The sequence below is a fragment of the Carlito syrichta genome, unplaced genomic scaffold (assembly GCF_000164805.1).
Source record: "Carlito syrichta isolate Samal-C Ts95f unplaced genomic scaffold, Tarsius_syrichta-2.0.1 Scaffold303625, whole genome shotgun sequence".
In the NCBI taxonomy this organism is placed as follows: domain Eukaryota; kingdom Metazoa; phylum Chordata; class Mammalia; order Primates; family Tarsiidae; genus Carlito; species Carlito syrichta.
In genome coordinates, this window is record NW_007247721.1 from 857,939 (window position 1) to 872,670 (window position 14,732).

Consider the following 14,732-nt stretch of genomic DNA (forward strand, 5'->3'; position numbering starts at 1 on the left):
TGGCAGAGACTTGAGAAGCTCTCGGGAGATGCGATTCTGCTGTTGTTGGCTGGCAGAGGTTTGCACTTAGCTCGGCCTTCACTATCATTACACACACACACACACACACACACACACACACACACACACACACACACTGTATTCAGCCAGCCAGACCAGTGGCCCTAAAATTAGTCACACATGGACTCTGACTTCTTACTGATCTCTGTGGTCTCAGACTCATATTACTGCTGCTTCTTCCACTCCCCACCCCCCAAAGGTGAATGGAGGGTGGTGGTGAGTAGAGCGCTGACAGGCAGTTGGCTGGGACAGGCTGTGTGGCAGTGACAGGAAGCTCATCTGGTGTGCTGGGCTCAGAGATTTCAGACATATGGCAAAATTGAGAGGGAAGCTAGCTCTCTCCCCCTGCCCGCCCAGCGCCCTTGATCAGTTCCATCAGCCACAGCTGCATGTGTTTGTGAGCTAGCCTGCTCCCACTGAACCTGACTAGGAACCTTCTAAGGATGGCCCCTTACTGACACTCTCTGGAGCAAGGAAGTGAGAAATGGGGGCTGGGAGTGTACACCAGTGAATTTTGGGACATCTCCCTGGTGCCTCGCTCAGGCTGCGGTGAGCAGACGTGGTCTAATAGACTGGTTGGTGAGACAAGGTGTAAACACCCGGAAAGTTGCATAAAAAGCAAGAGAAGCAACAAACAGGTGGTGAGTGGGCCCAGTGCAGGCCATGGACACAGGGTGCAAATGGAAGCCAGAGAAGAAGAGTTGGAATGGACTGGAGCAGTCAGGAAGCCTTCCTGGAGGCAAAGATGTCTCCTGGATCTTGAAAGACTGGTAAGAATTGGATGGACAGAGAGAAGGAACCAGAAAGGCCCTTGGAGTGAAGGAAGAGTGGAGGAGGACTTTCGGCAGGAGGAGGGTCAGAGTCATGGCTCGGGGTGGCATGCATGTGGGTGGTGGGAGAGCTGGGAAAGCTCCTGGGCTTCCCTTGCTGGGTGGGGGCTAGGAGGAGGAGGAGGAAGGGCAGGTTGGGCAGGGCTGGCCACACCTGCAGCCCCTCCACTGCCATCATCTCCACAGTTCTACGCCAGGGCAGGAAGCGGGTGTTGGTGCCCAAGACAGTGGTGGTCTGGTGTCATCCTGTAGTCTTCTTTCCCTGGGGCAGTAGTTCCCAGCCTGGTTGACCTGTGGAAGCCCGTGGGTTGCTCTGTGGAAATGGGTAAACTTGAAAAGCTGCTGAGGCTGGATCCCATTCCAGAAAATCCGATTCAATTGATCTGAGGTAACTAGAGCATGAAAGCAGGACTGAGAACCACCAGACTAGGAGCTGGACCAGAGTGGGCAGTCAAAGCAGCTGACTGCATAACAGAGAGAGCCCAAGCTCAGAATCAACCTCTGCTAAGCCCTGGGAACCTCCTTCCCTGAGGGCAGTTAGACTCTTGAGTTGCAAGAAACAGAAACTTAGCAGTGCCTCAGATAACCCAAGGGTAGGGAAGCAGCTAGAATGGAAGGGCCTGAAAGTGGGATCTGGGAGGCTTAGGCCACACCTCACTGACCATACCCTCCTCACACGCATCAGCTTGGACCATCTTGCCATAGACAGGCTTCCTCTGTTGCCACCACGAAGCATAAGATGGCTACCACGAGTTAGCATCGTGGTGTCTCAGTGCCACACATGGCACATGGCTTTTTCAGTCCCCTTTTCCAGTTGTGGGAAAGAGAACCTGTTTGACTAGCTTGAATCAAGGAGGTCCCCTCCAAGGGGTGTGGTGTGACCTGGAAGAAATATAGCTGTCAGGGCCAGCCCTGTAGCCAAAGTGGCTTCCATTCAACTTATGCACCTCTCTGCGCCTGGTCCCATGCTGGGCACTGGGGACATAGAGATGAGCACACTCTCACGGCCTTCTCAGGAAATATTCGAGCTGGGTTTTGAAAAATGAGTTTTTGCCAGGTGTAGAGATGACCAGGGTGTAATGGGTCTGGCTGCAAGTCTGTGTTTGAGGCAAGAACCCCCCAGAAAAAGAACACACCCCGCTCTCTCCTCTCTGTCTGGATAGAGAGAGAGAATGCCAAGACAAGGAGAGACCCCAGGGGCATCATCCTCATGTGTTGTTTGGATTTGATATGCATCATGCTTCTCCTTCTACTGCCACTACCCCTAAATCAGATTTTCCTCCACCAGTGCTTGGGCTGAGGCTGATCATAGAGTGTTGTTCTGGATTTTTGTTTTGTTTTGTTTTTCTTTTTTTTTTGAGTTGGAGTCTCACTCCATCGTCCAGGCTGGAGTGCAGTAGCACGCTCACAGCCACCTCAGTGTCGACCTGCTGGGTTCTAGCGGTCCTTCTGCCTCAGCCTTCCAAGTAGCTGGAACTATAGGTGCACGCTACCGTGTCCAGCTAATTTTTGATTTATTGTAGAGATTAGGTCTCACCAAGTTGCCCGGACTGGTCTTGAACCCATGGGCTCAGACAATCCACTTGCCTTGGCCTCCCAAAGTGCTGGGATTACAGGCTGAGCCACTGAGTCCGGCAAATTTTTGTTTTCTTAAAGCGGGATACATTACTGCTTTAGCAAAAACAGAGTTTCTGTTGGGAAGGAAAGAGGAGATCGGGCAGCAAACCCTCAGTCCACACATGCGCGTTTCCCTTTATTGTTAGCACCTGACTCTGACCCTCACAAAGCGTGCCTGGTAGGGCTGTGCAAGGAGGTGACAGATATGCTGCCCAGGAACAGTTTGCAACAGGGGGAGGAGGCTGGCAAAGGGACATGCAAATGTCTTGGATGGCTGCAAAAAGGTGAGACCTGGTCTGGAAGAAGACCCGGGTAGAGTCTGTCTGCATGCGCGTGTGAAAAACACTTGGAGAGTGGATATTCCGAGGCAGAATGTCTCAGTGGTTAAGCATGGGGATCCTAGTGCCAGAAAGACTGGAGACTGGGGTCTCAGGTGACCAGTTTGTCCCAGTTTCCTATGGCTTTCCTGGCTTTAGTACTCAAAGTCTAGTGTCCTGGGAATATCAGTATGGTTGGTCCCCCTACCGGGACTTGCTAGCTGTGACCTAACTTCTCTGTGGCTCAGATTCCTCTTCTGTAAAATGGGTATAAAACTAACACCTACTTGATAGAATTGTTGTGAGCATTAAGCAAGAGAGTTTGTATAAAGGACCCAGCCCAGTGTTTGGCACAAAGACATGTTCAACAAATACTATCTTGATGATAATATTACATTAGATTTGTAGGCTTTTTCTGGATAGAAACTGGACCAATCTACTCAACATATGGAAAAATGTCCTCCCAGATCAGAGGGTAGTGAGTTGCCATGGTTTTCAAATGTAGGCTGATGTAGGGCCTGGTTTGTGCAATGGAAGGTAGCTTCCACGGCTAGTGGACCAGCATCCTCCCGGTTTGGAAGTTTCTTAGTCCCCTGATATATTCTTTTTTTTTTTTTTTCCTTGAGGAGCGAGCTAGGTTATCAGAGGGTGCTGCACATTTTCTTCTTGTCAGACATTCCTGTCATGGAAGACCACCCAGAGCTGCTTGAATAAAGACAGGCTTTGAGTAAAGACATGTCCAGCCATGGTTCCAGTGATCTACGTTATGCTAATGATGAGAGTGAATGTGAATGACTTTCTGCTGCCCTGGCTCACGGGGCTGCCTCCAGGGAAGAGCGCCAATCCCAGGCTGGCTGGGACTCCATCAACCAGCTGCGCGTCTCCCCAACCTCAGGTTGTGGATCTAGAACACCCCTGCTCAGGGGCTCTGCTGTGTGTGCTTATGTGCGTGCGTGTAAGTATGTTATATGAGGCAGGGGAAGGGGGGCTATGTGATATGTGCAGTCAAAGTCGCTGACTGCTTCTCTCCCCTGCCCTGTTCCTTGTCATTTCCCAGCGTCACGCCCTCACCCTCACTCCACCCCTTACATGGTCCTCTCAGGCCTCAAGGCCTCACCGTTTAGCTGAAGACAATGCTGAGGCAATTAATAGAGCCCTCTGAGGACTTGTCTCTAGCAAGCTCTTTAACTCAGCCACCCAAGTTGGGGCCCCCGGCACATGACCGGGATGGGGGAGGGATGCCAGGATCATGAGGCAGCTGCTTGGGGGGGGCACAGGTACATCATAGAAACACAATTGGAAGCCGGGCTTGGTGGCTCAGCCTGTAATCCCGCGCCTTTGGCAGGCTGAGATGAGTGGATTGCATGAGCCCGCGGGTTCGAGACCCGCCTGGGCAACTTGACGAGACCTCCTCTCTACAATAAATAAAAAAATTAGCCGGGCATGGTAGCGCGCGCCTGTAGTTCCGGCCACTTGGAAGGCTGAGGCGGAAGGATCGCCGGAGCGGCCACTCCAGTCTGGGCGACAGAGTGAGACTCCAACTCAAAAAAAGCCAAAAACACACAATTAGAAAGCCTGGGTTACTTAGATATGTAGATTATGCAGAGGGAACAGAGGCCAGTGTTTCTCATTGCTTGTGATTTGTCTCTTACTAACCTGCTGCAGAACCAAGATCTGAGAACTGGACCAAACAATAAGCCTGCTGACTACATGAACTATCGTGAGAAACATCCCCCCCCACAGCATGTGGGGACCTTTGAGAGGGACCTCATGTCGCTACACAGTATGTGTTGGGGTGGAGTGGGGTGGAGTGGGGTGGAGTGGGGTGGAGTGGGGTGGAGTGGGGTGGAGTGGGGTGGAGTGAGGTGGGTAAGGTGGGTGGCAACCTGTCTCCGGAAATCTTCCTACCCCAACACTGTATCTCTTTGAGGCCTGGGAGCCGGTGGGTAAAGGGTCAGGGGGAGGCAAGGGCCACACAGGGGAGAGAGGATTAGAAGGAGAGAGGGCCCTGGGTCTCCAGGTCTGTCTCTGCTGAGTCTGACTTCATGGTGTCTCACACAACAACCCTTGTTTGTAGCCAGGCCAGGCAGGGTCAGCAGAAGCCCAAATGCCAAGGTGGACCCTGTCCACGACTGGGTGTAGTGTGTGTGTGTGTGTGTGTGTGTGTGTGTGTGTGTGTGTGTGTGTGTGTGTGTGTGTGTGTGTGTGTGTGTGTGTGTTGCGGGGGCTTGGTGTGTGTATGCATTCGGGACCTGCCCCCCTGTTCCTCACTCGGAGCCTGCAATGGTCTCTCAAAAAATCCTTTCGGTGGGCCATGAACCTGGCTTCGCGCCTCTCCAGCTTCTCTGGTTGCCACTAGAGGGCAGCAGCCAACACAGCCAGGCAATTGGAACCTTGGCTGCAGAAACCTGCCCCTCCAGCCTTCTCATTCCAAGTGTCCCTGACTTTCCCAGTCCCTAGGGATGTGCAGGCCCTGGGAACGTGTACATCTGTGAGAGTGAGAAGGTGAATTTGCGATGACATTGGAGAGGACCAGAGGTGACCAGGGGTGGCCAGAGCCAAAATCCTGAGGTGTATTCATTAGTTCCTACAAGGATAAAAGGCAGAGAGAGAAAAGGAAAAGCCCAGAGGACCAGGCAGCCTGCAGAGAGATAATCAGGACCCGGCCCACCAGCCAAAAGGCACGTGATAACCAGGCAGGCAGAATCACCCTGGCTTCAGGGGCAAGTGGCTTAAAGAGACCAGATAAAACCACATGGGCTCTGAAGCCAGACTGCCTAGATTCGAAGCCTGGCCGCCTAGCTGTGGACAAGGCATTGAACCTCTGTGCCTTGGTTTCTTATCTGTGAGATGGAGATAATAATTGTACTATCTCCTGAAAGGACAGACCGAGAGTGGGAAGCCATTTTTCATCTTGTTCTTAAACCCTGACACAATGATGAGAAAGTAGAAGCTGTGCTTTTGGAGAAATGCACATTTTAGGTATAATTAACTTTACCGACTTTGTCTTTTCTTTTTTGTTTGTTTGTTTGGTTTTTTTTTTTTTTGAGTTGGAGTCTCACTCTGTCGCCCAGACTGGAGTGCAGTGGCCGCTCCCGGCCACCGCAGCCTTGACCTCCGGTGATCCTTCCGCCTCAGCTCCGCCTCAGCTCCGGTGATCCTTCCACCTCAGCCTTCCTCCACCTCAGCCTTCCGAGTAGCCAGAATTATAAGTATGTACTACCACGCCCGGCTGATTTTTTGATTTATTGTAGAGATGAGGTCTCGCTGCCCAGGTGGGTCTCGAACCCGCGAGCTCAGGCAATCCACTCACCTCGGCCTCCCAAAGGCACGGGATTACAGGCTGAGCCACTGAGCCTGGCTGACTTTGTCTTTTCAGAAACAGACTTCCAGGTATCAGAGGTATCTCATAGTGGCAATCAAGCGTGCCTAGAATAAAGGGAATTTACAAGCCTTAAGACACCATGCATGGGCAAGGACTGTAAAAGTCATGAAACTTGTAATTACAAAAGTTATGACCGCTCAGAGGAGAGCAGGTGGGGCTTCAATCTTCCAGTAAATTGGGCGCTATCTACAGGGAAGTCAAGGATCCCTCAAAGTTACCTACTGGAAATACCTAGGAGATAAGGGGAGGTACATCCTCCATTAGGTCTAAGGAATGTCGTTTGGGAAGGTGCAGGAGAATTAGAATCCTTGTCACGCCCTTCTCTAGGGGCTGTGATAATGTGGGCGGACATTAATGGGTCTCTGTGTCACAGGTTCTCCAAGACATCCACAGGTGGTCGATAAGGAAGTCACAGCAGTCATGGCAGTCACTTGCAACATCTCCAAGAGAAGGATTTAAGCCAGGACTCTGGGGGGCTACGACGCCACACTCATCTAGAGTGTGGGCCCACTCCCTGTCTGTGGGGGGCGAACTTCTCTTAAATAAATCTTTTCTTCTCTCACCTCTGTGTCGCAATTCTTTGCATTTGCTTGGATCGCTGGGTTGCCAGTCCCGGTGGTGCTGCGCATCTCTCTGCCTCTCCACCCTCACCCTGTCCATCCAATACCCTAACATCTCCCACATTCGATGTGAGCGTTAAATAGGTGAATACATACAAATCACTTAGAACAGTGTCTGGCACTGAGTAAGCACACTATAAATGCAAGCAGTTATTGTTTTCTGTACTTCATCTTAGCCTAAAGACTGAAAGTGATTCAGTTTTCGGAAGTAGAGATCCATATGATGTTGAAATAGCTGGTTTTCCCTAGGACCCCTCCTGAAAGATACAGAAATTGGTCCATTCCCCCACCCCCACAGGCATTAAATGGTAATATTTGAATGTGTATGTTAGTAAACGTTAAAGAAGCCTGTGTAACATTAGAATGAGTATGTGTCATTAATGAGGTCTGTTGAAATTCAAAGTAACAAATGTACAAACCTTTTCACTCTTGAAATGAGTAACTTGCATTGAATAGGGGCTCTTCTACTGCCACCCCTCCTCCAAACAAGGCCTGAGTCTGCACCCCCTTGTGACCCTTGCCTACCTAAGTGTGGTCCTAAGAAGCCTCCCTGAGCCCTGCCCCATCCTGTCGGGCGAATGGAGCCTTGGGTCTGTTTCTCACCACTGTCAGGAAATGGTGGCTTCTTCCTTCCTGCTGTTGGAGGAAATTCAGATCCTCAGTCCTGCCTTCTGGAAGCTGGTGTTGATTCAAAAAACTATAGAGAAGTGAAAGTGCACAGCCCTGGAAAAAACAATGCGGGTTCAGCCAAAGGTGCTTAACCTTTAGGGGCCTCAAGTTTCCCTCATCTATAGTTGTGGAGTGGGGGATACTTGTATATCTTCCTCCCTCCCTGGGAGGATAGTTAGGGAAAAGACAAGTTTAAAGTTGACTGTACATCTACTCCCTGACACGTCTGTGTCTCAAATACAAACTTCCCGGTAGAAAAGATCTGAGTATGAAGCTCTCCTGTTGGGCCAATCAGAGATAACCAGGTCACATGACCCTAGGCTAGACAATTTACCAGTAAGGTGCCACACAGCGACTTTTCTCATAAAGGGACTGGGTAAGGACAGTTTATGAATAAGTAATGCATTGCCATATATTGACATAGTTCAATGTTTTAAGAAAAAAGACACACAGTGAGCACTCTCCTACTCTTGAACTCCACCCCTTCTCTTCCTAGGAAGCAAGCAATGTTACCATTTTATAATGTATCTTTCCATTATATATATATATATATATATATATATATATATATATATATGCACTTTATACACACACACACACACACACACACACACACACATATTTTTTCTGACTCAGAGTCTACTCTGTTGCCCAGGTTGGAGTGCAGTGGCACACTCAAGGCTACCACAGCCTTGACCTGCTGGGCTCAGGTGATCCTTCTGCCTTCTAAATAGCTGGAACTGCAGGCGTGCACCACCACACCTAGCTAATTTTATTTTTTTATTGTAGAGACAAAGTCTTGCCAAGTTGCTCAGGCTGATCTTGAAGCCCTGCACTCAGGCAATCCTCTTGCCTCTGCCTCCCAAGGCACTAGGATTACACACGTGAGCTACCATGTATGCCTGGCCTCAGAGATATTTTATAAAAAGGGATGCCTATACAAATTCTTTGTCACCATCCTTTTGCTTTTCCAAAGTGAGTTCTACATGGGTACATAAAGAATACCCTCATTCATTGTTATGGCTCTGCTTTATGATGTACCAGAAATACTTAACCAGTTTCTTATAAATGGACATTTAGGTTGCTTTCAGCATCTCACAGCACTGCAGTGAAAACCTTGTAGGGCAACCCCTTCAGGTCCCCTCCCACTGTGGGAGCTTTTCTGTGCTTTCAATAAATCCTGCTTTCTCACTTTCAAAAAAAAACCTTGTAAATAAGCATATGGCCCATTAAGGTCCCACTGCCCCTTATACATACCCCTCAGGAATTCTTAGTTGGAGTCTTGGGATTCCTTAGAAGTCAGCAGATATAGGCCGGGCATGGTGGCACAAGCCTGTAATCTCAGCACTTTGGGAGGCAGAGGCGAGAGGATTGCCCAAGCCTATGGGTTCCAGACCAGCCTGGGCAACATGGCACGTCCTTATCTCTGCAATAAATTAAAAAAAAAATAGCTAGGTATGATGACACATGCCTATAATTCCAGCTACTTGGAAGGTTGAAGTGGAAGGATCGCCTGAGCTCAGCAAATCGAGGCTGCAGTGGCCGTGAGCATGCCACTGCACTCCAGCCTGTATGACAGAGTGAGACTCTTGACTCAAAAAAAAAAAAAAAAAGTCAGCAGATATAGAGTCCAGGGAAACAAAACCTTTCTATCTTTATTTGCACTAACCTTTAACTTAAATGTAGTATTTCCTTCCATTGTGACTTTTCAGGTAACAGACTCACAGTAGTCAGTGATATCTGTGACTCTCTCATTGCAGAAGATCGAATCTATCTTACATATCATTTACATTCATTACTTTGTCATTGTGGTAGAAAGTTATTAGATTTTCCATGAGATCTTGTTATGTTATGTAGTAATAAATAAGCACATGTATCACTATAGTACATATTTAGTTTTCCCAACAACAGATGCTGGCGAGGATGTGGAAAAAAAGGAACACTTCTACACTGCTGGTGGGAATGCAAACTAGTGCAACCTCTTTGGAAGACAGCGTGGTGATTTCTGAAAGAACTGGAAATTGGCCTTCCGTGTGACCCAGCAATTCCCCCATTGGGAATATACCTGGATGAACGCAAATCATTCTACAAAAAAGATACCTGCACACATATGTTTGTTGCAGCTCTATTCACAATAGCAAAAACATAGAACCAACCGTGTTGCCCATCCAAGCTGGGCTGGTTTAAAAAAATGTGGTACAGCCGGGCTTGGTGGCTCAGCCTGTAATCCCGCGCCTTTGGGAGGCTGAGGTGAGTGGATTGCCTGAGCCCACGGGTTCGAGACCCGCCAGGGCAGCGAGACCTCATCTCTACAATAAATCAAAAAATCAGCCGGGCGTGGTAGCGCATGCCTGTAATTCCGGCTACTTGGAAGGCTGCGGCGGAAGGATCGCTGGAGCCCAGCAGGTCAAGGCTGTGGTGGCCGGAAGCGGCCACTGCACTCCAGTCTGGGCAACAGAGTGAGACTCCAACTAAAAAAAAAAAAAAAAAAAAAATGTGGTACATATACACAATGGGATATTATGCAGCCATAAAGAAGGACAAATATATGGACTTTGCAGCAACTTGGATGGATTTGGAATCAATCATATTCAGTGATTTATCACAGAAACAAAGAACTGAGTTCCATATGTTCTCACTCATAAATGGACCTTGAACAATTATAATGCTATAAGAAAGCGATTGGCAGTAGTGGAAAACAGTCAGAGGAGGGCCGGTGGGATTAGCAGTTGAGGGAAACTGCTAGGGAGGGAGGGGCATACTTCATCAACAAGGGTACCTGCCTAATCAATGTTTGTAAACCTAACCCTGACTTGTACCCACATCTTTATAATAAAAAAAGACCATTGACTGCACATATTTAGTTTTCTAAAAAAATTTTTCTGACATTTTTTCACTTTTAATTTTGAACCAGGTTCTCTGAGCATCTGGGGTTGATTCTATTGGGCTGCAAGGTTATTACTGGTGTAAACTGGGCCCTGACGGCAGGCAGGATGCCTGGGCAGTGGTAGCTGGAGAGGACTGTTTCCCTATGCATAGAGACGCCAATTCCCTCCCAGAGAGCAAAGGTTTCTGGAACAGCTGACTCATCAACACCTTTGAAATCTGGTGCCGGTTTCACAAAGACAAATTAATTTCTTTAGCTTCTCAGTTCTGATGGCTTCAACACCCCTGATGCTTTCTGCTGGAAAGTGGTCCTCATTCCTGGTCTTTCTGCAAACTATGGATTCCTAGAGCTGTCTAAATCTTTGGTGACTTATCTGTACAGGGGAAGAGAGGGTGAGTAGGAAAACTCAATTCACAGGCATAAGTCATAGTGGTTGGGGCCAGGTGCGATGGCTCATGCCTGTAATCCCAGCATTTTGGGAGGCTTAAACAGGAGGATTACTTGAGCCCAGGAATTCAAGACCAGCCTGGCAACAATGAGACCTCGTTTCTACAAAAAAAATTTAAAAATTAGCAAGAAGTGGTGGTGCACACCTGTAGTCCCAGCTACTTGGGAGACTGAGGTGGGGGGATCGCTTAGAGCCCAGGAGTTAGAGGCTGCAGTGAGCTGTGATCATACTACTGCACTGTAGCCTCAGTGACAGAGTGAGACCCCCAACTCAAAGGAAAAAAAAAGTCTCTTTCCATGCCCAGCACAGGCATGACTTGTGGTTCCAAGAAGCATTTGTAGATCAGTTCAGATCTTGACCTAATTAAAGCTCCAAAGCATTGAACGCAGGATAGATTGGTGTGTTTGCTCCTTATCCATCCACTGGTCCCCACAAGTTGAGAGAGTGTCTCCCTCTCAACATTTTCCTAAGAAACACACTTAAGTACGCTCTGACCAGAGATGAAGTAAAGAAGACCTGCGTGTAGCAGTTCATTAAGATCGATGGTGGGGCTGGGTGTGGTGGCTTACGCCTATAATCCCAGCACTTTGGGAGGCCAAGGTGAGAGGATTGCCTAAGCCCACAGATTCGAGACCAGCCTGGGCAATTTGGTGAGACCTCATCTCTACAATAAATAATAAAAAAAATTAGTCACGTGTGGATATGTATGCCTGTAGTTCCAGCTACCTGGAAGGCTGTGGCAGAAGGATCACCTGAGCCCAACAGGTCGAGGCTGAGGTGGCCGTGAGCCTGCCACTGCACTCCAGCCTGGGTGATAAAGTGAGACTACAACTCAAAAAAAATATCAAAGGTTCAGACTGATATGACTTCCCCTGCTGACTTTATAGATGTCATCAGCATTGACAAGACCGGAGACAATTTCCACCTGATCTATTACACCAAGGGTCACTTTGCTGTTCATCATATCACACCTGGGGAGGCTAAGTACAAGTTGTGCCAAGTGAGAAGGATCTCTGTGAGGAATCCCTCATCCGGTGACTCATGGTGCTCTTGCAGCATCCACTACCCTGATTCCCTCATCAAGGAGATTGATTTGGAGACTGACAAGATTGCAGTTTTCATCAAGTTTGACACTGGTAACCTGTGTATGGTGACTGGAGATGCTAATCTGGGAGGAATCAATGTGATCACCAACAGAGAAAGACATCCTGGGTGTTTTGAGGTGGTTCATGTAAAAGATGCCAATGGCAACAGCTTTGCCACCCAGCTTTCCAACATTTTTGTTATGGGCAAAGGTAACAAACGGTGAATGTCTCTTTCTCGAGGAAAAAGTATATGCCTCACTATTGCTGAAGAGAGAGACAAGAGATTGGCAGCCAAACATAGCAGTGGGTGAAATGGCCTCTATGTGACATATTAGAAAGATTTCTACTTAATTAAAGGTAATATAGCATGGGGAGAAAAGTCCCCAAGAAGGGCAGTTTTGACCTAGTGAGCATTCCATGGTGTTTGGAAAAAACACTCAAACTGTGTTTTTCCTCTGCCCTCACACCATCACAGTAATCATCAACACAGAAGACTTCTGTGACCAAATGTGTGGACTGTCCTCCCCACCACCAAGCAACTAATTCTGCAGTGGATACAAACTGGGTGTCCTCCGATTCCATTCCTACACTTTCTACCTGGAGATGGCATCAGGTCTCACAGGTTGAGGGCTCAGTCCCCAAGACTGCTCTCTACATCCCAGATACCGGTCACAAGTTCCAGCCTCTGGCACTTCTGACTGACCAGCTTCAACAGGTAATTCTCAAGAACCTCTCTTTGGGTTGGATTAATTTGCTGGGGCTGCTCATAGAACTCAGGGAAGCACTTGCTAATGTTCACTGGTACAAGATAAAGGATGTTACAAAGGATACAGATGGAGAGATGTGTAGCATGAGGTATGGGGGAACGGCCATGGAACTTCTGCACCCTCCCCAGGTCTGCCACCCTCCAGGAACCTCCATGTTTTCAGCTGTCCAGAAGCTCCTCTGAAAATTTTTTTATTGTTTTTTAATTTGTAGATCAGAAAAAAACTTAATACTTGCATTTTAATATGATTTACTTTGTAGTCTTATGTACTTTTTATTTTGGTAAATTATGCATAACACAAAAGTTACCATTAACCATTGTAAGTATACAGTTCAGTGGCATTAAGAACAATCACATTGTTGTAAAGCCATCAGCACCACCCATCTCCAGAACTTTTTCATCTTCCCAAACTGAAATTCTGTACCCATTAAATGATAACTCCCCATTCCCAATCCCCCAATCCTTGGCAAGCACTATTCTACTTTCTGTCTCTGTAATTTTGACTATTCTAGGTACCTCATGTGAGTGGAATCATACAGTATTTGTCCTTTTGTATTTGGCTTGTTTCACTTAGCATAATGTCTTCCAGGCTCATTCATGTTGTAGCATGTGTCAAAATTTCACTTCTTTTTAAGGCCAAATAATATTCCCTTGCATGTATATGCCACATCTTGTTTATCGTTTCATCCATCGGTGGATATTTGGGTCGTTTCCATCTTTTGACTATTGTGAATAATGCTACGACCACTGGTGTACAAATATCTCTACTTTCTTAGTTCTTTTTTGTTTATACCTAGAAGTGGAATTGCTGAATCATATGGTAATTAATTCTGTGTGATTTTTTTAAAGGAATATGCATTTCTTTTTATGCACGAAAAATTTAATTCTGAGATAAGAATCATACCAGACTCCCGTTATGCATATTTTAGTTTGCATGCCTGTCTCGGCCACTAGATGGGGGCCTTCTCGCAGGGACTGTCGCTTTCCTTGTGTCCCCTCAGTAACTCTTCCAGAGATGTAATAAATGCATTCGGCGCTTAGTGGGTGCTTGGCGTGCCGGCATTGAGCTAGGTGCAGGCGATACAAAGATGCAGAACGTAACCCAGAAGAACTCAGCCTAGAAGGAGATTCAGGCTTGAGGATGATTAAGGCTCCCCAGCTCCCGAAGGTGTTGCTTCCTAGAGGCATGAGCTGTGCCAGGGAAGCCTTCCTTGTCCTCAGCTTCCCCCTCCATAAAATGATTTATGTCATCTGCCCAGATTTCCGTCACGGACGTACAGCCTGGTACACGTTAGGAGCTCAGTAATATCGTCCCTGATACCGGCGACTGCAAGAGAAAGCCCTGCGGGCAACCTGCAGGGAGGCTTCTGGGGCGGTTGTCGGGGAGTGATCAGGTGGCCCTCTGCAGCCCTGGACCCCTCCAGGCTGGAGCGCGCGTGCACAAGGAGGGCCCGGGGGCTGACTGCGAGCCCCTGTACAGGCGCTTAGTCCCTATCCCTGGGGACCGTCCGGCCTCCAGTGGGCTGCGGCAGACGACGTCCCCCTAGGTGGAGCGGGGCTGGGGTGGCGGAGACCCTAGCTGTCCGGGCGCGGCGCCGAACGGAGCAGCTGCGATTGGTCCTCCCGGCCGGCAGGCGGCGCCGGTTCTAACCAGGCCGGGGGCAGCGCTCGGGCCGAGCCCCTCTCGGCGGCGGCGGCGGCCGCGCATTGTCGTCCGGCCGTCCGCGGGGCGGGGACGCGGCGGCGGCGGCGGCTCCGAGTCCCCGGAGCCGAAACGCGCAGCCCCGTCCCGGTGGCCGGGCCGCGGGCGGGTGGGACGCCATGTGGTTCATGTACGTGCTGAGCTGGCTGTCGCTCTTCATCCAGGTGGCCTTCATCACGCTGGCCGTCGGTGAGACTGCGCGACCCCGGCCTGCGCGGGCGCCCACCCGGCAGCTGCCCCGCCGGGTCGCTTCGCGGGCGACCCGGAGCCGCTGGGGCTGCCCTCCTCGGCCCTCCCGGCCTTCGCCACGCCCCTCCCCTCCCCTCCGGCCGGGCCCTGCCCCTCG

The 14,732-nt window shown here is 49.1% G+C and overlaps 2 protein-coding genes across 2 annotated transcripts in view; both read left to right on the forward strand.

Moving 5' to 3' along the window:
- Window positions 1-11,695: 11,695 nt before the first annotated feature.
- On the forward strand, window positions 11,696-12,142 carry LOC103261159 (40S ribosomal protein S4, X isoform-like). Its single transcript, XM_021712714.1, has one exon. The coding sequence runs from the start codon at window positions 11,696-11,698 to the stop codon at window positions 12,140-12,142; it is 447 nt and encodes a 148-aa protein (XP_021568389.1).
- A 2,202-nt stretch (window positions 12,143-14,344) lies between these two features.
- The window catches only part of TEX261 (testis expressed 261), an 8,031-nt gene continuing 7,643 nt past the window's right edge, over window positions 14,345-14,732 (forward strand). The window contains exon 1 of the mRNA XM_008058772.2: window positions 14,345-14,575. Within this exon, the coding sequence (XP_008056963.1) occupies window positions 14,506-14,575 (70 nt within the window). The 5' untranslated portion in view covers window positions 14,345-14,505. The remainder of the gene's footprint in view (window positions 14,576-14,732) is intronic.